Source organism: Elephas maximus, chromosome 3, assembly GCF_024166365.1.
Source record: "Elephas maximus indicus isolate mEleMax1 chromosome 3, mEleMax1 primary haplotype, whole genome shotgun sequence".
In the NCBI taxonomy this organism is placed as follows: Eukaryota; Metazoa; Chordata; class Mammalia; order Proboscidea; family Elephantidae; genus Elephas; species Elephas maximus.
In genome coordinates, this window is record NC_064821.1 from 216,907,824 (window position 1) to 216,934,166 (window position 26,343).

The 26,343-nt window shown below is 38.8% G+C and overlaps 1 protein-coding gene across 1 annotated transcript in view; it reads left to right on the plus strand.

Moving 5' to 3' along the window:
* The window catches only part of ADCY10 (adenylate cyclase 10), a 194,853-nt gene that overhangs the window by 69,247 nt on the left and 99,263 nt on the right, over positions 1–26,343 (plus strand). The window contains exons 15-16 of the mRNA XM_049881318.1: positions 543–629; positions 25,343–25,617. Of these exons, the coding sequence (XP_049737275.1) occupies positions 543–629; positions 25,343–25,617 (362 nt within the window). The remainder of the gene's footprint in view (positions 1–542; positions 630–25,342; positions 25,618–26,343) is intronic.

The window sequence follows — 26,343 nt, forward strand, 5'->3', positions numbered from 1 at the left end:
CAGAACGAAACACTGCCCAGTCCTACACCATCTTCACAATCATTGCTGTGTTTAAGCCCATTGTTACAGCTCCTGTGTCAATCCATCTCATTGAGGGTCTTCCTCTTTTTTGCTGACCCTCTACTTAATTCTTTTCTTTTCTCATCTGGAACATCCAAGTGTCGAAGAAATGGCTCTCTAGTCCTCTTTGAATGTACATTCATGTTCTTGACAAATATTGAAGTAATCTAAAAATACCATACTCAAGAAAATCTAACTGGCTACCTACTGATTCATTTTCTTGCTTTTCCATCATAACTAGTCTGAGGCACACCGTCACTTTGTTCCCATAGCCGACAGCCATTGCAAATACAGTGTGACCCGTTCTTTCCTGTTCATAATAGATTCAATGACATAGAGTGTCAGAGCTGGAAGGGATGTCATAGATTATCTAACGTGAGGACTTTAAGGCACAGAGCAATGAAGTGGCTTCTCCAAAGTCACACAGCTAGTAATTCCCTTTACTATAGTCCCACATTCAGTATTCTCAATTCTTTTTACAGTTTCCTATTTCACGGGAGGCTTCCAGGATGAGCTCCTCAAGAAAGCAAAGGCAATTGGAAGCATTGTTTATGAAGATCTTGGAGCAAGTAAGAACATCTGTGGGTCAAGAAATGGGGGGCGGGGATGAAGGGTTAGGAAGACTGGGCATTTCACCACAAAGCCAGGGCGCCTGAGTTCAGACTTCATTGGCAAGAATCCTTGAAGTATGTGAAAGCTTTACCCTGAAGTCCTTCATTCTCCTCCATCCTTCCAAACCTCACACGAATAATCTGTTTGGAATTTAGATATACTTGAAAGGAGTCCCTTAACATTACTTCTGGGAGTTTGTCTTCTCCCCAAAACCAGCTCAAATCTATATAGAAAACTTTGCATTTTCCAAGAATGAACTTATATCCAAAGGAAAAAGAATTATGACCTAAGGAATAATTAGAATGGGTGCATAAGATTTTCAGTACTACTACCCATCAAGTTAAAAACTCTCATGGTGCTCATACTCTCAGCGGAGCTTTAGGAAAAGTATGATAAGGGAGAAATTGGTAGGCTCAGGTCTTCCACAATAACCTATGTCCTATGTAGTGGTTCAGTGAGAAAGCTACTCTAGTATTTGGAGGCGTAACCTGGTGGTAACTGCACCTCCATATTTCCTGATTTTTGATTCTGGCACTGGGTGAGAACTTTTGAAGTCTATCTCAGGGAACTAGCTTTTGAAGATTTTCCTTATCCTGTGATAAGGCCACAAGACTACATAACCTCTAAAATATTTTCCAGTTCCAAGGGTCTATGATTCTGTAATTCATTCTTACTTATTACCCGGAAAACTCAGCTAACCCGCAGTGGTTATCTAAATGTTTAAATGACCTTTAAGGTGGTCCAACTCACAACAGAAATTTAAAGAAAAAAAATCAATCCCGAAGTTTGGTAATTTTATGTAAAGCAAGACAGATTATTGAAAGGTATATACTGCTAACCCTTTATGGAAGAACATTTAGCATACTCAAGACGCTGGTCACATTTTTTAGCTTAAAGACATTTCTCAAAAAAAGAAGAAAAGAAAACTACAGAGCAATATCCCTTATGAACATAGATGCAAAATTCCTTAATAAAGTTCTAGCCAATAGAATTCAACAGCATATCAAAAAATAATTCATCATGACCAAATATGTGCAGGGATGGTTCAACATTAGAAAATCAATCAACATAATCCATCACATAAATAAAACAAAAGATAAGAACCACATGATCTTGTCAATTAATGCAGAAAAGGTATTTGACAAAGTCCAACGCCCATTCCTGATTAAAAATAGGAATAGAAGGGAAATTCCTCAACATAATGAAGGACATTTATAGAAAGCCAACAGCCAACATCATTCTAAATGGAGAGAGACTGAAAGCATTCTCCTTGAGAAGGGGAACCAGACAAGAATGCCCTTTATCACCACTCTTATTCAACATTGTGCTAGATGTCCTAACCAGAGCATTAAGGCAAGAAAAAGAAACAAAGGGTGCCCAAATTGGTAAGGAAGAAGTAAAAGTATCACTATTCACAGATGATATGATCTTATACACAGAAAAACCCAAAGAATCCACAAGAAAACTAATGAAACTAATAGAAGATATTATCATAGCATCAGAATACAAGATAAACATACAAAAATCAATTGGATTCCTCTACATCAATAGAGTGTTGAAAAGGAAATGATGAAATCAATATCATTTACAATAGCCCCCAAGAAAAAATACTTAGGAATAAACCTAACTAGAGACATAAAAGACTTATACAAAGAAAAATACAGAACACTACTGCAAGAAATCAAAAGAGACGTACATAAGTGGAAAAGCATACTATTCTCATGATTAGGAAGACTCAGCATTTTGTGAAAATGTCAATTCTTCCCAAAGCGATCTACAGATACAATACAATCCTGATCCAAATCCCAACAACATTTTTAACAAGATAGAGAAAAAAATCACCAACTTCATATAGAAAGGAAAGAGTCCTGGATAAGTAAAGCATTACTGAAGGAAAAGAACAAAATGGGAAGCCTCACACTACCTGATTTTAGGACCTATTTTACTGCCACGTAGTCAAAACAGCCTGGTACTGGTACAACGACAGACACATTGGCCAATGGAACAGAATCGAGAACCCATACGTAAATCCATCCATCTGTGGTCACCTGATCTTTGACAAAGGGAAAGTCCATTAAATGGGAAAAAGACAGTTTTTTTTTTTAAAACAAATGGCGTTGGCCAAACTGGATGTCCATCTGAAAAAAAATGAAACAGGACCCATACCTCACACCATACAGAAAAACTAACTCAAAATGGATCAAAGGCCTAAATATAAAACCCATAACGATAAAGATAATGGAAGAAAAAATAGTGACGATGTTAGGGGACCTAATACATGGCATAAATAGTTTACAAACCATAACTCACAATGAACAAACACCAGAAGAGAAACTAGATAACTGGGAGCTCCTAGAAATCAAACACTTATGCTCATCAAAAGACTTCACCAAAAGAGTAAAAAGAGAACCTACAGACTGGGAAAAAATTTTTGGCTATGACATATCCGATAAGGGTCTAAAAACACTTCAAGAGTTTGATAACAAAAAGTCAAATAATCCAGTTAAAAGATGGGCAAAGGATATGAACAAACACTTCACCAAAGAAGACATTCAAGCAGCTAACAGATACGTGAGGAAGTGCTCACAATCAGTAGCCATTAGAGAAATGCAAATCAAAACTACAATAAGGGGGAGGCAGGGCCAAGACGGCAGAGTAGTCACACGCTTCCAGTGATCCCGCTTGCAACAAAGACAAAAAAAACATGTGAAACAATTAAATATATGACAAGGTAGGAGCCCTGAACATCAAAGGCAAAGTTAGATAACAGACTGAGAGGCAGGGGGAGGGAGAGACGGTTTGGAAGCAGCAAGGAGCTGCTGGAATTGAATTGCCGGAAACCTTCAGGCCCCACTGCCCGGAGTCACCATGGTTGGGCTGGTGGTAGCATTCCGGAAGCGGTTTCCTCAGGGAGAGACAACGAGCCTCACAGACTACTCACACCTCTGGGACCAGAGAAGAACTGCTCTCTACACAAAAGCTAAGTACGTGCGTTTATTTTACCATGCCCCAGCTCCCAAGCCAGCTTCAGTGGCTGTCGATTTCCCTGGACCTGAGATAGGTCCTGCTGCATGCTCTGAGCCATTCTCCCAGCCTTGGAGAAGGAATAAATTCACAATTGGGGGAAAGATAATCTGCCAGATCAACTAAGCTGGGGAGCTCAGGACAGAAGTGTCTCCTGTCCAGGCACAAATGGTCCATGGACTTTGAATACCTTTCACCCCTGCATGGAACTGTGTGGGCCCATTTCAGGAAAATAGGCTCTTGGCAGGCTGCAACTGTTTCAGCTGTGCAGTAGAGAGGTGGGTGTTTGATTTTTAACACCGCTTTGCCTATTAAACACCATCCAACATCAGGGGCCTAAGGACTGGGGGCTCCACCCATGTCACCTAGCCACCCACGACAGGGGTCTGAGGAGAAGTGCTACCTCCCAGGCCTTACAACAAAAAGCATTGGGTGCCCATGGTCTGGCTGAAGAACCCATCCATGTCTGCACTGCAGGGAACAGGGACATGCTTTCCTTACAGACACTCAGAGGACAGTTTTCAGCCCCTGCCTTATTCAGCGTGTGACCCCTTGCTGCAACCAGATGCCTGTACATACACAAATCACCCCACCCCTCTAAGACTGTAGAGCAGAGCCTGTAGCACACACTTGTTAACCAACTACCTGGATACCTGAGCTGAATCCATACAAGAAAATGAATGGACTCCTAGGCTCATATACTTGGCAACAGCTCTAGCCATCTGGTGACAGGACATTAGAGCTTCAAAGGTGAAAATAATCAAGCTAGCTCACTCAAGCAGCCTATTTGGGCATGTTAAAACAAAACAAAGCAAGAAGCTAGGATACAGTAAGCAAACATAAAATAAACTAATACAATAACTAAAAGATGACTTGGAGACAACAGTCAATATCAAATCATATAAAGAAGCAGACCATGATCGCTTCAACAAGCTCTCAAAAGAAAGAATCAGGGGATCTTCTGGATGAAGGTGCTTCCTGGAATCACCAGATGCAGAATACAAAAGATTAATATACAGAACTCTTTAAAACATCAGGAAGGAGATCAGGCAAAATGCAGAGTAAGCCAAGGAACGCACAGATAAAGCAGCTGAAGAAATTAAAAAGGTTATTCAAGAATATACTGAAAAATCTAAAAAGCTGCAAGGATCCATACAGAGACAGCAATCAGAAATTCAGAAGATCAACAATAAAATTACAGAATTAGACAACTAAATAGAAAGTCAGAGGAGCAGAATTGAGGAATTGGAAGGAAGAATTAGTGAGATTGAAGATATCAATCTATTGGCATCAATATAGTCAAAGAAAACTCCAAGAATTGAAAAAAATGAAAAACCCTAAGAATCATGTGGGACTCTATCAAGAGAAATAACCTACGAGTGATAGGAGGAGTACCAGAACAGGGAAGGATAATAGAAAATTCAGAGAGAATTGTTGAAGATTTATAGGCAGAAAACTTCCCTGATATCATGAAAAATGAGAAGATATCTATCCAAGGTGCTCATCGAACTCCACATAAGGTAGATCTCAAAAGAAAGTCATCTAGACATATAATAATCGAACTTGCCAAAACCAAAGATAAACAGAGAATTTTAAGAGTGGCTAGGGATAAACAAAAAGTCACCTACAAAGGAGAGTCAATACGAATAAGCTTGGACTACTTGGCAGAAACCATGCAGGCAAGAAGACAATGGGATGACATATATAAAACATTGAAGGAAAAAAATTGCCAGCCAAGAATCATCTATCCAGCAAAACTGTCTCTCAAAATATGAAGGTTAATTTAGGATATTTCTAGATAAACCAAAGTTTAGGGAATTTGTAAAAACCAAAGGAAAACTACAAGAAATACTAAACGGGGTTCTCTGGTTAGAAAATCAATAATTTCAGATATCAACTCAAGACTAGAAAACAGGACAGAGAAACCAGATGTCTACACAGATAAGAAAATCACAGAAATAAATCAAGATAAAAAAAGAAACACTCAAAACAGGGAAAAAGCAATGTCATTGTGTAAAAGAAGACAACATTAAAACAATAAACAGGGACTAAGAAATAATCTCAAACATATATATTTTTAAGAAATGCAGTCATAGATCTTTCATATGGAGAAGAAGAAAAAGCGATATAAAGAAATAAAAGTTAGCTTTAAACTTAGAGAAATATCAGTAAATATTAAGGTAACCACAAAGGAGACTAACAATCCTACTCATCAAAATAAAATACAAGAAAAAAATAAAGACTCAGCCGAAACAAAATCAACAACAATGAATACGACGAAGAGACAATATATAAAGATAAACTACTCAGCACAAAAAATTAAGTGGGAAAAAGAAACTGTCAACAACACACAAAAAAAGACATCAAAATGACGTCACTGAACTCATACCTATCCATAATTTCACTGAATGTAAATGGACTAAATGCACCAATAAAGAGACACAGAGTGGCAGAATGGGTAAAAAAACACAATCAGTCTATATGCTGCCTACAAGAGACACACCTTAGACTTAAAGACACAAACAAACTATAACTCAAAGGATGGAAAAAATATATCAAGCAAACACCAATCAAAAAAGAGCAGGCGTGGCATTATTAATTTCTGACAAAATAAACTTTAAAGTTAAATCCACCACAAAGGATAAGGAAGGACACTATATAATGCTTAAAGTGACAATATACCAGGAGGATATAACCATATTAACTATTTATGCACCCAATGACAGAGCTGAAAAATACATAAAAAAAAGACAAACAAACCTCTAACAGCATTGAAAAGTGAGACATCTCCATAATTATAATAGGAGACTTCAACACACCACTTTTGGTGAAGGACATCCAGAAAGAAGCTCAATAAAGACACGGAAGATCTAAATGCCACATATACAGAACACTCCACCCAATGGCAGCCAAGTATACTTTCATTTCTAGTACACATGGAACATTCTCTAGAATTAGACCACATGAAACACATATAAAGCAAGCCTTAGCAGAATCCAAAGCATTGAAATATTACAAATCATCTTCTCTGACCATAAGGCCATAAAAACAGAAATCAATAACAGAAAAAGCAGAGAAAAGAAATCAAACACTTGGAAACTAAACAATAACCTGCTCAAAAACGACTAGGTTATGGAAGACATTAAGGATGGAGTAAAGAAATTCATAGAATCCAATAAGATTGAAAACACTTCCTATCAGAACCTTTGGGACACAGTGAAAGCAGTGCTCGGAGGTCAATTTATATCAGTAAATGCACATGAACAAAAAGGAGAAAGGGCCAAAATCAAAGAATTATCCCTACAACTTGGACAAACAGAAAGAGAGCAACAAAAGAAACCCTGAGGCACCAGAAGAAAGGAAATAATAAAAATTAGAGCAGTATTAAATGAAACAGAGAACAGAAAAACAATTGAGTCAACAAGACCAAAAGCTGGTTCTTTGAAAAAATTAACAAAATTGATAAATCCTTGGCCAAATTGACAAAATAAAAAAACAGGAGAGGAAGCAAATAACCTGAATAAGAAATGAGATGGGCAATATCACAACAGGCTCAACTGAAATTAAAAGAATCGTATCAGACTACTACAAAAAATTGTACTGTAACAAATTTGAAAACCTAGAAGAAATGGATGAATTTCTAGAAACACACTACCTACCTAAACTAACACAAACAGAGGTAGAACAACTAAATAAACCCATAATAAAAGAAGAGATTGAAAAGGTAATTAAAAAATTCCCAACCAAAAAAAAAAAAAACCCTGGCCCAGATGGCTTCACTGGAGAGCTCTACCAAACTTTCAGAGAAGAGTTAACACCACTACTACTAAAGGTATTCCAGAGCATAGAAAAGGGTGGAATACTCCCAAACTCATTCTATGAAGCTACCATATCCCTGATACCAAAGCCAGGTAAAGACACCACAAAGAAGAAAATCACAGACCTATATCCCCCATGAACTTAGAGGCAAAAATCCTCAACAAAATTCTTGCCACTAGAATTCAATAACACATCAAAAAAATAATTCACCAAAATTTTTTTTAAGTGGGATTCCTACTAGGTATGCAGGGATGGTTCAACATTAGAAAAACAATTAATGTAATCCATCATATAAATAAAACAAAAGACAAGAATCACATGATTTTATCAATTGATGCAGAAAGGGCATTTGACAAAGTTCAACACCCATTCATGATAAAAACTCTCAGCAAAATAGGAATAGAAGGAAAATTCCTCAACATCATAAAGACATTTATACAAAGCCAACAGCCAACATCATCCTAAATGGAGAGAGTCTGAAAGCATTCCCCTTGAGATCAGGAACCAGCAAGGATGCCTTTATCACCACTCTTATTCAACATTGTGCTGGAGGTCAGAGTGATTAGGCTAGATAAAGAAATAAAGGGCATCTATTTTTTATATTGGCAAGGAGGAAGTAAAAGTATCTTTGTTTGCAGATGACATGATCTTATACACAGAAAACCCTAAGGAATCCTCAAGGAAACTACTGCAACTAATAGAAAAGTACAGCAGAGTACCAGGATACAAGATAAACATACAAAAATCAGTTGGATTGCATGACACCAACAAAAACGACATCGAAGAGGAAATCGTCAAATCGATACCATTTACAGTAGCCCCCAAGAAGATAAAATACTTAGGAATAAATCATACCAGAGACATAAAAGTCCTATACAAAGAAAACTACAAGACACTACTGCAAGAAACCAAAAGAGACCTTCGTAATAGATAGGAAGACTCAACATTGTAAAAATGTCTATTCCACCCAAAGCGATCGATAGATACAATGCAATTCTGTTCCAAATTCCAATGACATTTTTTTAATGAGTTGGAGAAACAAATCACCAACTTCATATGGAAGGGAAAGAGGCCCCAGATAAGTAAAGCATTACTGAAAAAGAAGAACAAAGTGGGAGTCCTCACACTACCTAATTTTAGAACCCATTATACTGCCAGTACAGTCAAAACAGCTTGGTACTGATACAACAGCAGCTACACAGACCAACGGAACAGAATTGAGAATTCAGACAAAAATCCATCCACATATGAGCCTCTGATATTTGACAAAACCCAAAGTCTGTTAAACGGGAAAAAGATAGTCTCTTTAACAAATGGTGCTGGCATAACTGGATATCCATTTGCAAAAAAATGAAACAAGACCCATACCTCACACCATGCACAAAAACTAATTCGAAATGGATCAAAGACCTAAATAGAAAATCTAAAGCAATAAAGATCATGGAAGAAAAAATAGGGACAACTTTAGGAGTCCTAATACATGGCATAAACAGTACTCAAAACATTACTAACAATGCACAAAAACCAGAAGAGAAACTAGGTATCTGAGAGCTCCTAAAACTCAACTCTGCTCATCCAAAGACTTCGCCAAAAGAGGAAAAAGATTACCTACAGACTGGGAAAATGTTTTTAGCTATGACATTTCCAATCAGCGTCTGATCTGTAAAATCTACATGATACTGCAAAAACTCAACAACAAAAAGATAAATAACCCAATTAAAAAATGGGCAAAGGATATGAACAGACACTTTACTAAAGAAGACATTCAGGTAGCTAACATATACATGAGGAAATGCTCATGATCATTAGCCATTAGAGAAATGCAAATCAAAACTATAATGAGATTCCATCTCACACCAGCAAGGCTGGCATTAATCCAAAAACACAAAATAATAAATGTTGGAAAGGTTGTGGAGAGATTGGAACACTTATACACTGCTGGTGGGAATGTAAAATGGTATAACCAGTTTAGAAATTGATTTGGTGCTTCCTTAAGAAGCTAGAAATAGAACTACCATATGATCCAGCAATCCCACTCTTTGGAATATATCCTAGAGAGATAAGTGCCTTTACAAGAACAGACATATGCACACTCATGTTCATTGCAATACTGTTTACAATAGCAAAAGGGTGGAAGCAACCAAGGTGCCCATCAGTGGATGAATGGATAAATAAATTATGGTATATTAACACAATGGAATACTATGCATCAATAAAGAACAGTGATGAATCTGTGAAACATTTCATAACATGGAGGAATCTGGAAGGCATTATGCTAAGTGAAATTAGTCGTGAAAGGACAAATACGGTGAGACCACTGTTATAAGAACTCAAGAAACAGTTTAAACAGAGAAGAAAATATTCTTTGATGGTTGCGAGAGTGGGGAGGGAAGAAGGGAGGGGGTACCCACTAATTAGATAGTAGACAAGAACTATTTTAGGTGAAGGGAAAGACAACACACGATACAGGAGAGGTCAGCACAACTGTACGAAACAAAAAGCAAAGGAGTTTCCTGAATAAACTGAATGCTTCGAAGGCCAGCATAGCTGGGACGGGGGTGTGGGGACCATGGTTTCAGGGGACATCTATGTTAATTGTCATAATAAAATCTATTAAGGAAACATTCTGTCCTACTTTGGAGAGTGGCATCTGGGGCCATGTAAGAAGCATCAATTGGTCTCAACTCACCTGGAACAAAGGAGAATGAAGAACACCAAAGACACAAGGTTGTTATGAGCCCAAGATACAGAAAGGGCCACATAAATCAGAGATGACATCAGCCTGAGACCAGAAGAACTAGATGGTGCCCAGCTACAACTGATGACTGCCCTGACAGGGAACACAACAGAGAATCCCTGAAGGAGCAGGAGAGTAGTGATATGTAGACCTCAAATTCTTGTAAAAAAAAACAACAGACTTAATGGTCTGACTGAGACTAGAAGAACCCTGGAGGTCATGGTCCCCAGACCTTCTTTTAGCCCAAGACAGGAACCATTCCCAGATCCAACTCTTCAGACAGGTATTGGACTGGAGTATAAGATAGAAAATGATACTGGTGAGAAGTGAGCTTCTTGGATGAACTAGACACATGAGACTATGTGGGCAGCTCCTGTCTGGAGGGAGATGAGAGGGCAGAGGGAGACTGAAGTTGGTTGAATGGACACGGAAATACAGGGTGGGGAGGAGTGTGCTGTCTCATTAGGGGGAGAGCAGCTAGGAGTATAAAGCAAGGTGTCTGTAAGTTTTTGTGAGAGAGACTGACTTGATTTGTAAACTTTCACTTAAAGCACAGTAAAATTTTTTTTTAAAAACTACAATAAGATACCATCTCACCCCAACAAGTCTGGCATTAATCCAAAAACACAAAATAATAAATGTTGGAGTGGTTATGGAGAGATTGGACCTCATATGCACTGCTGATGGGAATATAAAATGGTACAACTGCTTTGGAAAAAGATATGGTGCTTCCTTAAAAAGCCAGAAATACAAATACTGTATTATCCAGCAATCCCACTCCTAGGAATATACCCAAGGGAAATAAGAGCCATCACACAAATAGACATATGCACACCCACGTTCATTGCAGCACTATTCACAATAGCAAAAAGATGAAAACAACGTGAATGCCTATAAACAGACAAATAGATAAACAAATTATGGTTTGTACACACAATAGAATATTACGCAATAACAAAGAACAGTGATTGAATCTGTGAAACATCTTACAACATGGATGAATCATGGATGAGTCAGTCACAAAAGGACAAATATTGTATGATACCACTATTTTTAAGAACCCAAGAAAAGGTTTGAATACAGAAAGAAACATTTTTCGATGGTTATAAGGGTGGGGAGGGAGAAAGAGGGGAAATCACTAAGATAGTAGACAAAGATCAACTTTGTTGAAAGGAAGGACAACACACACTACAGCGGAAGTCAGCACAACTGGACCAAAGCAAAAGCGAAGCAATTTCCTGTACACATGCAAATACTTTGAGGGCCAGAGTAGCTGGGGCTTGGGCCTGGGGACCATAGTTTCGAGGGACATATAGGTCAATTGGCATAACATAGTTTATAAAGAAAATGTTCTACATCCCACATTCTTGAGTGGTGTCTGGGGTCTTAAAAGCTTGCAAGTAAGATACATCAGTTGGTCCCATCCCACTCAGAGCAAAGGAGAATGAAGAAAACGAAAGACACAAGGAAAATACTAGCCCTAAGGACTAAAGGACCAAATGAACCAGAGAGTCCACCAACCTGACACCAGAAAAACTGGATGGTGCCCAGCTACCACCGATGACTGCCCTGACAAGCACAACAGAGAGTCTTGGACAGAGCATGAGAAAAGTGTGGTGCAGAACTCAATTCACTTAAAAAAATCAGACTTAATGGTCTGACGGAGACTGTAAGAACCCCCCTTAACCATGGCCTCCAGACACACTGTTAGTCCAGAGCTGAAATCACTCCCCAAGCACACTCTTCAGACAAAGATTAGACAGGACTATAAAACAAAAAATAATACTTGTAAAAAGTGTTCCTCTTGGTTCAATCAGATATACGAGGCCAAATGTGTAGCTCCTGTCCAAAAGCAGGATGAGAAGTCAGGAAGGGACAGGAACTGGTTGAATGGACACGGGGAACCCGGGGTAGAAAGGGGGGATGTGCTGTCACATTGTGGGGATTGCAACTAATGTCACAAAACAATATGTGTATATATTTTTGAATGAGAAATTAACTTGAGCTGTAAGCTTTTACCTAAAGCACACACACACACACACACACACACAAAAGTTCTTCTATACTACATTCCTTTCTGTTTGCCACTCTGTCTCTCTCACATTCATTGCCGATTTCTTAAAAGACTTGCCTTCAGCATATGCGAGTAAGTGCACGGACATGTTTAGGTGTGTTTGTAGGTATACGTACATACATGTTTGTGTGTGCTGCATATGTATTCACATATATAACAAACCACTTAGGGGGCACAGTTATGGAGCCTTCCTAGACCTATCCAAACGACTTGTTTGATTGGTTTACTGGGTCAAAAGGCTTGGGTCCATACTCTCGAGGGACAACTTATTCAATTGGCATAACGTAGTTCACAAAGATAATCTTGTATATCCTAGTTTGGTGAGTAGTGTCTGGGGTCTTAAAAGCTTGTGAGTGGCTATCTAAGATATACCTATTGATCTCTACTCATATGGGGCAAAAAATAATGAAGAAAATCAAAGGCTCAAAGAAGAAAGTAGTCTACAGGACTAATAGTCCATATGAACCACAACTTCTTCTAACCTGAGATCAGAACTAGATGGTGCCTGGCTACCACTACCGACCATTCTGACCAGGGACATAATAAAAGGTCCCGGATAGAATGGGAGAAAAATGTAGATCAAAACCCAAATTCCTGAAAACCATACCTACTGAACCGATAGAGACTGGAGGAACCCCCGAGAGTATTGCCTAAGACACCCTTTGAACTTGAAATTTCAATTCAGCTATTTTTGCAGGTCATCTTTCAACCAAACAATAGATTGGTTTATAACATAAGCAGTATCTCCTGGGAATAATGTGCTCCCTTAAACAACTAACTGTATCAAAAATATTGCAAATGATGAGAATGCTGACACATTGTAAAAATTGAAACCAATAGCATAAAACAATTTGTATAAAAATTGTTAAAGGGGAACTTAATTTGCTATGTAAGCTTTCACCTAAAACATATAAAATATTATTTAAGAAAAAAAAAGACATTCCTCATTCATTAAAGGTGGTATGCCTTGAAATGTGCCAAGTTTGGACTGGGTCTCTACTGGAAAATCCAAATGGGCTTGTAGCACTTCGACAGTTTATTATACCCTTGAACATTTGTGTCCTCACTCAGAACAGCACAATTTGCGGAAAACAATTGATTAGCGTTGAAAAATCCTATTACCCTTTATTCCTTTTGGAAACTAGTTTGAATTTTTCTGTTATATATGCACAGATATCAAAGTCAACAAGTTTTACAATCTTTATCATGAAATATGAAATCCTTCCACTTCTCAATTCTTGCTATTCAGAGTCAACCATTTTTACTTCTTTTAGCTGACTTTTTTATAATTGCCTCCATGTATCTCAATAGCATGTCTGTATCGCTTCTTTCTGTTTTTTTCTGTTGTCTATTGACTTTTTACCATGGGAAATGTGAGTTCAGCTTTATTCTTTTTTCCCCCAACCTCACATGCACAGTGTTTCTTTCCCCAGCATCTCAATATAGGGATTTAATATGTTTACTTATATAAAATTTCAGTGTTTACTACTTTTCATTTCCTGTGTAACTTTGTCTCTTTTCTCTGGATTTTTACCTTGTATTTTTATTTGGTTACTTTATTTCTAATCCAACTACCAGTTGTTGTTTTTTTTTTATTTAATTTTTATAGTGCTTTAGGTGAAAGTTTACAGCTCAAATTAATTTCTCATACAGAAATTAATATACATATTATGTGACATTACTTGCAATCCATATTAATGTGACAGCATACTTCTGCTTTCCACCCTGGCTTTCTTGTGTCCATTCAACCAGTTCCTGTCCCTTTCTGACTTCTCATCCTGCCTCTGGATTGGAGCCACCCATTTAGTCTCGTGTATCTGCTTGAACTAAGAAGCACACTCTTCACAAGTATTATTTTATGTTTTATAGTTTAGTCTTTGTCTGAAGACTGAGCTTTGGAAATGGCTTTAGTTCTGGGTTAATAGAGCGTCTGGGGGCCATGACTTCAGTGGTCCCTCCAGTCTCTGTCAGACCATTAAGTCTGGTCTTTTTACGTGAATTTGAGTTCTGCTCCACACTTTTCTCCTGCTCAGCCAGGGACTCTCTGTTGGGTTCCCTGTCAGGGCAATCATTGATGGTAGCTGGGCAATGTCTAATTTCTCTGGTCTCAGGCTGATGGAGTCTCTGTTTTATGTGGCCCTTTTGTCTCCTGGGCTCATATTTTCCTCGTGTTTTTGGTGCTCTTCTTTCTCCTTTGCTCTGCGTGGGTTGGGACAAATTGATGCATCTTAGATGGCTGCTCACAAGCTTTTAAGACCCCAGACACCACTCACCAAAGTGGGATGCAGAACATTTTCTTAATAAACTTTCTTATGCTAGTTGACCTAGATGTCCACTGAAACCATGGTCCCCAGCTCCCAGCAGCAGCTATTCTGTCCCTCGAAGTATTTGGTTGTATTCAGGTAACTTCTCAGCTTTTGTTTAGTCCAATTGTGTTGACTTCCCTTGTATTGTGTGTTGTTCTTACCTTCACCTAAGATGACTCTTGTCTACTGTCTAGTTAGGGAGTCCCCCTCTCCTTCCCTCCTCACCCTTGTAACCATCAAAGAATATTTTCTTCCGTGTTTAAACCTTTTCTTGAGTTTATATAATAGTGGTTTCATATAATACTTGTCCTTTTGTGACTAACTTCACTCAGCATAATGCCTCCCAGATTCATCCATGTTGTGAGGTGTTCCGCAGATTCATCATTGTTCTTTATCATTGCGTAGTATTCCATTGTGTGTATGTACCATAATTTGTTTATCCATTCATCTGTTAGTGGGCACCTAGGTTGTTTCCATTTTTTTGCTATTGTGAACAGTGCTGCAATGAACATGGGTGTGCATATATCCATTCGTGTGAGGGCTCGTACTTCTCTAGGATATATTCCAAGGAGTGGGGTTGGTGAGTCATATAGAACTTCTATTTCTAGTTTTTTTAAGGAAGCGCCAAGTCAATTTCCAGAGTGGTTGTACCATTTTACATTTCCACCAGCAGTGGATAAGTGTTTCAGCCTCTCTACAACCTCTCCAAAATTTATTATTTTGTGTTTTTTTTGGATTAGTGCCAGCCTTGTTGGGGTGAGATGGTATCTCATTGTAGTTTTGATTTGCATTTCTCTAATGGCTAATGTTCATGAGCATTTCCTCATGTATCTGTCTGTTAACAGCCTGAATGTCTTCTTTGGTGAAGTGTCTGTTCATATCCTTTGCCCATTTTTTAATTGAATTATTTGTCTTTTTGTTGTTGATTTAGAAATAAGACCCTTATTGGATGTATCATAGCCAAATTTTTTTTCCCAGTCTCTAGGTTCTGTTTTTACTCTTTTGGTGAGGTCTTTTGATGAGCACAGGTGTTTGATTTTTAGGAGCTCCCAGTTATACGGTTTCTCTTCTGGTGTTTGTGCATTGTTAGTTATAGTTTGTATTCTGTTTATGCCATGTATTAGGGCTCCTAGCATTGTCCCTATTTTTTCTTCCATGATCTTTATTGTTATAGATTTTATATTTAGGTCTTTGATGCATTTTGAGTTAGTTTTTGTACATGGTGTGAAGTATGCGGTCTTCTTTCTTTCTTTTTTTTTTTTGCAGATGGATATCCAATTATGTCAGCACCGTTTGTTAAGGAGACTGTCTTTTCCCCATTAAATGGACTTTGGCCTTTGTCAAAAATCAGCTGCTCATAGGTAGATGAATTTACTTCTGGATTCTCAATTCTGTTCCACTGGTCTATGTATCTGTTGTTGTACCAGTACCACACTGTTTTGACTACCATGGCAGTATAATAGGTCCTAAAATCAGGTAGTGTGAGTCCTCTCACTTTGTTCTTCTTCAGTAATGCTTTTTTTATCCAGGGCCTTTTCCCTTTCCATGTGAAGTTGGTGATTTTTTTCTCCATCTTGTTAAAAGATGTCAGAATTTGGATCCCGATTGCATTGTACCTGCAGATCACTTTGGGTGGAATTGACATTTTCACAATGTTGAGTCTTCCTAATCATGAACATGGTATGCTTTTCCACTTACCTAGGTCTCTCGGTTACTTGCAGTAGTGTCTTGTAGTTTTCTTTGTATAGGTCTTTTACATCTCTGGTTAGGTTTATTCCTAAGTATTTTACCTTCTTGGGGACTGTTGTAAATGGTACTGATTTGGTGATTTCATCTTTGAAGTTCTCTTTGTTGGTGTAGAGGAATCCAACTGATTTTTGTATGTTCGTCTTATATCCTGATATTTTGCTGATATCTTCTATTAGTTCCATTAGTTTTCTTGTGGATTGGTTGGGGTTTTCTGTGTATAAGATCATATCGTCTGCAAATAGGGATACTTTTACTTCTTCCCTACAAATTTGGATGCACTTTATTTCTTTTCCTTGCCTTGTTGCTCTGGCTAGGACTTCCAGTACAATGTTGAATAAGTCTGGTGATAAAGGGCATCCTTGTCTGTTTTCCAGTCTCAAGGGGAATGCTCCAGACTTTCTCCGTTTAGGATAATTTTGGCTGTTGGCTTCACATAAAAGCCCTTTATTTTGTTGAATTTCCCTTCTATCCCTATTTTGCTGAGAGTTTTTGTCAGGAATAGGTATTGGACTTTGTCATGCTTTTTCTCCAATGATTGCTAAGATCATGTGGTTCTTTTGTTTTATTTATGCGATGAATTACATTGATTGTTTTTCTAATGTTGGACCATTCCTGCATACCTGATATGAATTGCACTTGGTCGTGATGAATTATTTTTTGATATGTTGTTAATTCTATTGGCTAGAATTTTGTTGAGGATTTTTCTATGTTCATGAGGAATATCAGTCTGTAATTTTTTTTTTTTTTTTTTTGATGCTTTTACCTGGCTTTGGTATCAGGGTTTCTCTGGCTTCATATAATGAGCTCGGGAGAATTCCATTCTTTTCTGTGCTCTGAAATACCTTTAGTAGTGGTGGTGTTAACTCTTCTCTGAAATTTGGTAGAATTCTCCAGTGAAGCCATCAGGGCCAGGACTTTTTCTTGTTCAGAGTTTTTTTTTTTTTTTTTAAACCTTTTCAACCTCTTCTGTTGTTATAAGTTTATTTAGTTTTTCTACCTTGGTTTGTGTTAGATTAGGTAGGTAGTCTGTTTCTAGAAATTTGACCTTTTCCTCTAGGTTTTCAAATTTGTTGGAGTACAATTTTTCGTAGTTTCTCTTATGATCCTTTTAATTTAGTTTGGTCTGTTGTGACATTGCCCATCTCATTTCTTGTTTGAGTTGTTGCTTACTCTCATGTTTTTCTTTTGTCATTTTGGCCAGTGGTTTATTGATTTTGTTGCTCTTTTCAAAGAACCAACTTTTGGTCTCTTTGACTCCATCAGTTGTTTTTCTATTCTTTATTTCATTTATTTTTGCTCTAATCTTTATTATTTCCTTTTTTCTGGAGCCCAAGGTCTTCTTTTCCTGCTTTCTTTCTATTTGTTCTGGTTATATGGTTAATGTTTTAATTTTGGCCCTTTCTTCCTTTTGGATGTGTGCATTTATTTATATAAATTGACCTTTGAGCACTGCTTTTGCTGTGCCCCAAAGGTTCTGATAAGATGTATTTTCATTCTGATTTGATTCTATGAGTTTCTTTATTTATCCTTGATTTCTTCTATAATCCAGTAATTTTTGAGCAAGGTGTTGTTTCAGTTTCGGTGTATTTGACTTTTTCCTTGATTTTTCTGTTGTTCATTTCTACTTTTATGGATTTACAGTCAGAAAAGATGCTTTGTAATATTTCAATGTTTTCGATTCTGTTAAGACTTGCTTTGTGGCAGAATATGTGGTCTCTTCTGAAAAACGTTTCGTGTGTATTGGAAAAGAATGTGGCTGCTGTTGGGTGGAGTGTCCTGTATATGTCTATGAGACCAAGTTGGTTCATTGTGGCATTTAGATCTTCTGTGTCTTTATTGAGCTTATGTCTAGATGTTCTGTCCTTCACTGAAAATGATGTGTTGAAGTCTCCTACTATTAATGTGGAGCTGTTTATTTCTCTTTTCAATGCTGCTAAACCAAAGGGGGAAAAAACCAAACCTGTTGCCGTCAAATCAATTTCAACTCATAGCAACCCTATAGGACAGAGTAGAACCGCACCATAGAGTTTCCAAGTAGCGCTTGGTGGATTCAAGCTGCTGACTTCTTGGTTAGCAGCCGTAGCTCTTAACCATTATGCCACCAGGGTTTCCTCAATGCTGTTAGAGTTTGTTTTATGTATTTTGGAGCACTGTCACATATTATGATTATGTCCTGTTTGTGTATTGCCCCTTTAATATAGTGTCCTTCGTTATCCTTTGTGGTGGATTTTGCTTTAGAGTCTATTTGTCAGAGACTGATATTGCCATTCCTGCTCTTCTTTGATTGTTGTTTGCTTGGTGTATTTTTTCCACCCTTTGAGTTTTAGTTTGTGTCTTTGAGTCTAAGGTGTGTCCCTTATAGCAGCATATAGACAGATCATGTTTTTTTATCCATTCTGCCACTCTGTGTTTATTTGTATATTTTGTCCATTTACATTCAGTGTAATTATTGATAGGTATGAGTTTAGTGCTGCCATTTTGATGCATTTTTGTGGTGTTGACATTTTCTTTGTTCCACTTAATTTTTTATGCTAAGTCATTTTTCTTTATATATTTTCTTTTCCCCTTTTGCAGTATTTTTTATTTTGTATTTGCTGAACCTTTAATTTTTTTTTTCTTTCTTATTTTGATGTGTAGATTTGTTAGTTTCCTTTGTGGTTACCTTAAAATTTACCTCTATTTTTCTAAGTTTAAACCAATATTTTATTTCTTGACATTGCCTTTACTTCCTCTCCATGTGAAAGTTCTATGACTACACTATTTTGTTCTTCCTTTATCTCTTAATGTTGTCATCTTTTACATATTGAGGTTTCTGTTTCCTTATTTTCAGTATTTGAGCTTTGACTTATTTTTTGAAACTTCCCTATTTGGGCTGATATCTGGTTGTTCTGTACTGTGTTCTAGTCTTGGGTTGTTATCTGATATTGTTGGTTCTCTAGCTGGAGGACTCCCTTTAATATTTCTTATAATTTTGGCTTAGTTTTTTATAAATTCCCTTAACTTCTGTTTATCTGGAAGTGCCCTAATTTCACCTTCATATTTTAGAGACAGTTTTGCTGGATATATAATTTTTGGGTGGCAACATTTTTCCTTCAAGGCTTTATATATATGTCATCCCGTTTCCTTCTTGCCTGCATGGTTTCTGCTGAGTAGTCAGAATTTAGTCTTATTGACCCTTCTTTGTAGATGGCTTTGTGCTTATCCTAGCTGCTTTTAAAATTCTCTCTTTATCTTTGGTTTTGGCAAGTTTGGTTATGATATGTCTTGATGGCTTCCTTTTGGGATCCAGCCTGTGTAGGGTTCGATGAGCTTCTTGGATGGATATCTTATCTTTCATGATATCAGGGAAGTTTTCTGCCAACAAATCTTCAACAATTCTCTATTTTCTGCTATTACCCTCCTCCCCACCCCGTTCTGGTACTCCAATCACTGGTAGGTTATTCCTGTTGATAGTGTCCCACAGAATTCTTAGGCTTTCTTCATTTTTTAAAATTCTTTTATCTAATTTTTCTCAAATAAATTGGTGTCAAGTGCTTTGTCTCCAATCTTACTATTTCTGACTTACATTTCCTCAATGCTGCTCCTATGACTTTCTATTGAGTTGTCTAATTCTGAAATTTTATTATTAATCTTTTGGGTTTCCATTTGCTGTCTCCCTATGGATTCTAGCAGCCTGTTAAATTTGTCATTCTGATCTTGTGTAGCTTTCCTGAATTCCTCTATTTCTTTGTCTGTGTGTTCCTTGGTTTGGTCTGAGTTTTGCCTGATCTCTTGAAGAGCTCTGTATATTAATTTTTTGAATCCTACCTCCAATAATTCCAAGACCTTCTCTTCCTCCAAGAGGTTTCCTGGCTCTTTGTTTTGGTTGCTTGCTGGAGGTATCTTGCTGTGCCTCTTTATGTGATTTGATATTGACTGTTGTCTCTGAGCCATCATTAAGTTATCGTATTTATTTATTGTATGTTTGCTTGCTGTGTCCTAGCTTTTTTGTTTTGTTTTGATGTGCCCAAATAGACTAGGCATGTGAGCTACTTTGGTTATTCGCATCTGTCATGGATTGAATTGTATCTCCAAAAATATGTGTATCATTTGGCTAGTCTGTGATTCCCAGTATTGTGTGATTGTCCACCATTTTGTCATCTGATGTGATTTTCCTATATGTTGTAAATCCTGCCTCTATGACATTAATGAGAGGGGTTAGGTGGTAGTTATGTTAACGAGGCAGGACTCAATCTACAAGTTTGGATTGTGTCTTCAGCCAATTTCTTTTGGGACATAAAAGAGAGCAGAGAGACAGGGGAGCCTCATACCACCAAGAAAGCTGTGCCAGGAGCAGAGCGCATTCTTTGGATCAGAGGGTCCTGCACTGAGAAGCTTCTAGTCCAGGGGAAGACTGATGACAAGGGCCTTTCTCCTGAGCTAACAGAGAGTGAAAGACTTCCCCTGGAGCTGAGGCCCTAAATTTGGACTTGCAGCTTACTAGACTATGAGAAAAGAAATTTCTGTTCTTTAAAGCTAACCACTTGTGGTATTTCTGTTATAGCAGTACTAGATGACTAAGGTGTCATCTTTGAAGCTCTCATGCCCTGTCACCAGGTGGTTAGAGCTGCTACTGGATGTGTGCCCCCAGGAGTCTATTTACTTTTTTTGTGTGGATTCACCTCACATGTCCAAGTCATCAGTCACTGAGTATGTGGTATAGGCTCTTACCTACAGCCCTAGGCTGGCAGGGCTACATAAGAGTGATTGGTGCAGGTGCAGATATGTGGCTGCAGTAGAGGGCTGTGTGCTGAGCAAGGTAGGGGGCTGATGGCTGCCCCTGAGTGCCTAGGTGAAAGGCATATCATTGTCCCCTAGAGTGTGTAGGTGGGTGGGTTTTGCAACTGGACTTTGGGTACCCAGTGCTGTTGGCTATAAGACTGGGAGGCACCAGTTATTCTTGGACCCACATTGTGGGAGGCTAGGTGGAATGGGTGGAGCTTCCAGTCCTCAGGCCCCTGATATGAGTAGGTGAGGACCTTGTTTAATGGTCAGGACTGTGTCAAATGTCATGATTCTGTCACTCCCCCTTGACTGTTGCAGATTAAAATAGGCTTCAGGTATATACCCTGTTGCTCTATACTTGTGAGGGCCTACACTGTTGAACTGGCCCACAGAGGTCCATGCAAGGGTGAAGGGTGTCTGAAATCTATGGATCCCTTATCCCTGTGCCTAGGCAAAAGGGCAGTGCCTGCCCTGAATTCTTGGCTTAGGAGGCATGGTGATTTTTTAAAACTGTGAGACTAGTTTGGGCACGTTAAGTCCTGAGTACCAAGGCATAGGGGAGTTGGAGGTTTTCTTTCTTTCTTTCTTCCCTAAAGCAATGAGACTAGTTTGGGTGCAGTAGTTCCTATTTCTGGCTTAGGGTGTGTGGCCATTGTTGAATACTACTGGACTAGTTTGGGAGCAAAGTGGGGGGGGGAGGGGAAAAGAGGCTCTTCTCCCCAGAGGGGGAGGGGTTATTTTGATCCCATATGGTAAATTAGATGCTTACTTAACTTTTGGAGATTCAGCACTGCTTCCGCCAGCTCCAGAGGCTTGTGCAGACCCTCCACCACCTGGTCTCTTCTGATGTGATAGAATGCATTCCGAGTGCTATTGCTTGCCACAGCCCACATACACCAGCCGATCCAGCCCACCAGGTGCTGGCTAGCTCAAGTCTGGCACTTCTTCACTGCTTGTGAACTCTCTTCCTCCCCCTGCTGCTCAGTCTGACTCCTCAACTTTGGCTTTAGTGTTCAGGGCTCCTAGATTGTCATGCATAATCGATTCACTTGCTTTTTTGGGTCTTTGTTGTAAGGGGAACCACAGGAAGCATCTGACTATTCTGCCATCTTGGCCCCACCTCCCAAACTACTAGTTCTTAATTAATCTTCTAAATGCCTCTCGAGAATTTCAGATTCATCAGATGCTTAACTGGTTTTATCTTCCTGAAAAAGTTACTCTTGAAGCCTTCTGACCAGTTCCAAACTGGACTTGTCCTCAATGCCTGGCATACAGCTGTTTTCCCAGAACCTTTCTTCACCTCTATACTGGAGATTCTCTTTGCCTTCTGTGATGGTTAAGATTGTGTGTCAACTTGGCTGGGCCATGATTCTCAGTGTTTTGGCAGTCGTGTAATGTTATGATCACTTCCATGTTGAGATTTGATGTGTGATCACCCTCATGATGGGGTCTGCTGTGAGTAGCCAGTCAGTTGAAATGGACTTTCCTTGGGCATGTGGCCTGCATAGAATATAAGTGGATATTCTGGCAAGGCTCATGGCTTTTTGCTTGCACTGGATCCTAAAGCTGGCTTCTGTTCGTCTGACCTCTGGTTCTTGGGACCTGAGCTAGCAGCTTATTGGTGTGGTCTTGCCTGTTGATTTTGGGATTCATTGGTCTTCACAGTCTGTCGATCTTGGGTTCGTCAGCCCCTGTGATTACATGAATCAGGAGCTGCCTCTATCTTGATGCATAGACTAAGGACGTTGAGCCTCTACAACTGCATGAGCCATTTCCTTGATATAAATCGCACTCTCTATATATTTATACGCTTTACTGCTTTTGCTTCTCTAGAGAACCCAGCCTAAGACACCTTCCTATTGGGTTAGTTTCTCTGTTTTCTGCATCTTACGTGTTCTTTTTCTTTGTTTTACTCACTCACTTTCATGAAGCACATACTCTAATGGCTTTCTGAGATAGGGCGTTTGGGTGGAAAAGGTTTTGAGAACTTACAGATCTAGAAATGTCTTTGTCCTCACATTTGATTGGTTACTTAGCTAGGTATGGTATTAGAGGAAGAAGTCCAAGTTGCACTGAAGGCATTGGCGAAAAACAAGCCTCCAGGCATTGGCAGAATACCAATTGAGATGTTTCAACAAACGGATGCAACACTGGAGGTGCTCCCTTGTCTATGCCAAGAAGTTTGGAAGATAACTAAGTAGCCAACTGACTGGAAAAGATTCATATTTGTGCCCATTCCAGAGAAAGGTGATCCAACAGAATGTGGAAATTATTGAACAATATCATTAAAATCACATGCAAGTAAAATTTTGCTGAAGGTAATTCAAAATTGCTTGGAGCAGTACATGGACAGGCAATGGCCAGAAATTCAAGCTGGATTCAGAAGAACATGTGAATGAAGGAAATCAGTGCTGATGTCACATGGATCTTGGCTGAATGCAAAAGCATTCGACTGTGTGGATCATAACATATTATGGATAATATTGTGAAGAATGGGATTTCAGAACACTTAATTGTGCTGATGTGGAAACTGTACACAGACCAAGAGACAGTCGTTTGAACAGAACAAGGGGATACTGTGTAATTTAAAATCAGGAAAGGTGTGTGTCAGTATTGTATCATTTTACCATACTTATTCAGTCTGTATGCTGAGCAAATAATCCAAGAAGCTGGACCACAAGAAGAAGAAAGTGACATCAAGATTGGAGGAAGACTCATTAACCATTGGTGATACGTAGATGAGACAACCTTGCTTGTCGAAAGTGAAGAGAACTACTTACTGATGAAGCTCAAAAACTTCAGCCTTCAGTATGGATTACATCTCAACAGAAAGAAAGAAACATCCCCACAACTGGACCAATAAGCAACATCATGATAAACGGAGAAAATATTGAAATTGTCAAGAATTTGCTTTTGTTTTCAAGGTTCTCAGTTGGTCTTGATACACAGTCTGGTTTGGAAACAACTTCTAGAGCTGTGCTTTGACTGTGGGCTAACTGTTTAGTGACAGAGTGGGGCTGTAGGAGTAGACATATTATGTGTGTGTCATAAGACAGGTTGTAACACTTTATAAAGATTGTATCATATGAAATTTGAAAATTTAAAGTAGCATTTTGTTTATAAAAAATGTATAGGGAAAGAGTAGGTTGACCTAATCTCTTCTCATGGGGAGCCAAAAGAAGCTAAGTGTTGTCTCAAGCAGTGAGAGTAGGGGAGACAGTTTTCTCCATTTGGACACTTTCACACAGTGGAAATGCAGGACCTACTGTGTGAGGGGTTGACACTAGAAAATGTAAGCTCTATGTTTTGTTTAATACTGTATCCCCAGCACCTAAAACAGTGCCTGGCTCTAGTAGTTGCACAATAAATGCTTAATGAATGAATGAATAATTCAGACTAGTTAGGGAAAGGTTGTCTACACAATAAAAGGGACATAAGATCCTTTAAGTGTAACATATACCATAGTTTAAACTAGAATAGCATAAGTACCAGCAGGGCAGGAATGGGCCTGTTTCATTCACCGCTGTGTATCCAGAACCTAGCCTAGTGGGTGCTCAGTAAGTATGTGTTGAATATATATTGGATGAATAAATGTTAAGTAGATACCCCCAGGAGATCTTCAGTAGTCAGTAAATTGGAATGACTTATAGTTAAAATGTCAGTTATTTTTATGTAATGGGCACTTTTATTTGGCTTTTGTAGGTATTCCCCAGAGGCCCATCTATAGTACAAATTTGCATTATCTTTATACAAAGGTTTGATCAAGTAAGAGTCAATTTCAACTAAGCTGTGTCCAAATTGCCACACATTACAAGTTAATGGATTCTAAATTAATACAAAGTTATTGGAAAGAAAAAGATTTAACGCAGCTGGTCCTTTCTCTTTATTGTAAGCAAACCAAAAAACTCAGTGGACACACATGCATACCCATGTTTTTGTTAGCTGTTGTCGAGTTGGCACCCAACTCATGGCGACCCCATGTTGTACAGAGTAGAACTGAGCCATAGGGTTTTCTTGGCTGTAATCTTTACAGAATCTGTTCACCAGGCCTTTCTTCTGCAGAGCCACTGCTGCCAGTGTGTAGATTAGCAGCTAATCTCAAACTGCCTTCCCTACCCAGGCCCCTTTGCATACCCACGCACATACACAAATGAGAAGTCTTACAGTATTTTTCTTTCCGTTTCTCTATCTGTTCAGACAGTGAAAGAGGAAAGGATTATTTTCATCATTGATGAGGCCCAGTTTGTGGATTCAGCCTCCTGGGCCTTTATGGAGAAGTTGATCCGTACTGTCCCTATCTTCATCATCATGTCCCTGTCTCCCTTCACGGATGTGCCCTGTATACATGCCAGTTCTATAATGAAGAACAGAAACACCACCTATGTCACCCTTGGTGCAGTACAGCCTAAAGACATCCTCAACAAGATATGTCTTGACCTCAATGTGAGCGGTATCCGCAAAGAACTGGACTCGTAAGTAACCCATTTTCTCCTGAGATTTTGATGCCTGCATTCATTCCCCAGGTCCAGACTTCATCGAATTCCTTCGGATGTGCCTGAAAATGCCTGTTACAGTGCTGCTGCTGACCATCCATCTCAAAGAAACCGTTCATTAGGCTTGCCACGGTGGATGTTGTTCACTTTTTCCTTGTTATGATCCCTGTCGTACACCTCAAACTTTGCTTAGATACATCAGTTATGTTTCCCGTTTGTCATGCTGAGTGTGGTATGGGTATAATCACGTTAATCAACAATGACCAAGGGCATCGTCATGAGTAAGTGACAGGAAGGGCAAACATGCAAACACTAAAGACCACAACCTGCAGCTAAGCAAGACCTTACTCAGCAGGCAATAATGTAATCAGGTATCGGTTTGCTCTGTCTATGGCAGATACTGAAAGCTGACTCTCCAGTGAGTGCTTTCTGAACTTAGCAGTTCCTCTCCTGGTCTTGACAGCAGTCTCCTTAACACAGATGCTGCCTCTTCTTTGGCTGGCTGTTTACAGTTCCACCGTGGCCTCCACATCCATTCTTTCAAAAGAGGTTGCTTTGCCCCTTGAAGAAGATGTCTTGAATAAAGTCTCATTTAAAATAATTCTGGACACTAATTTCTTTCTGTCTTTCACACATGCATGCACACACACGTGCGTGTGCGCACACATTTATCTTTTGGTCTACCAATCCTTCTAGGAATCCATC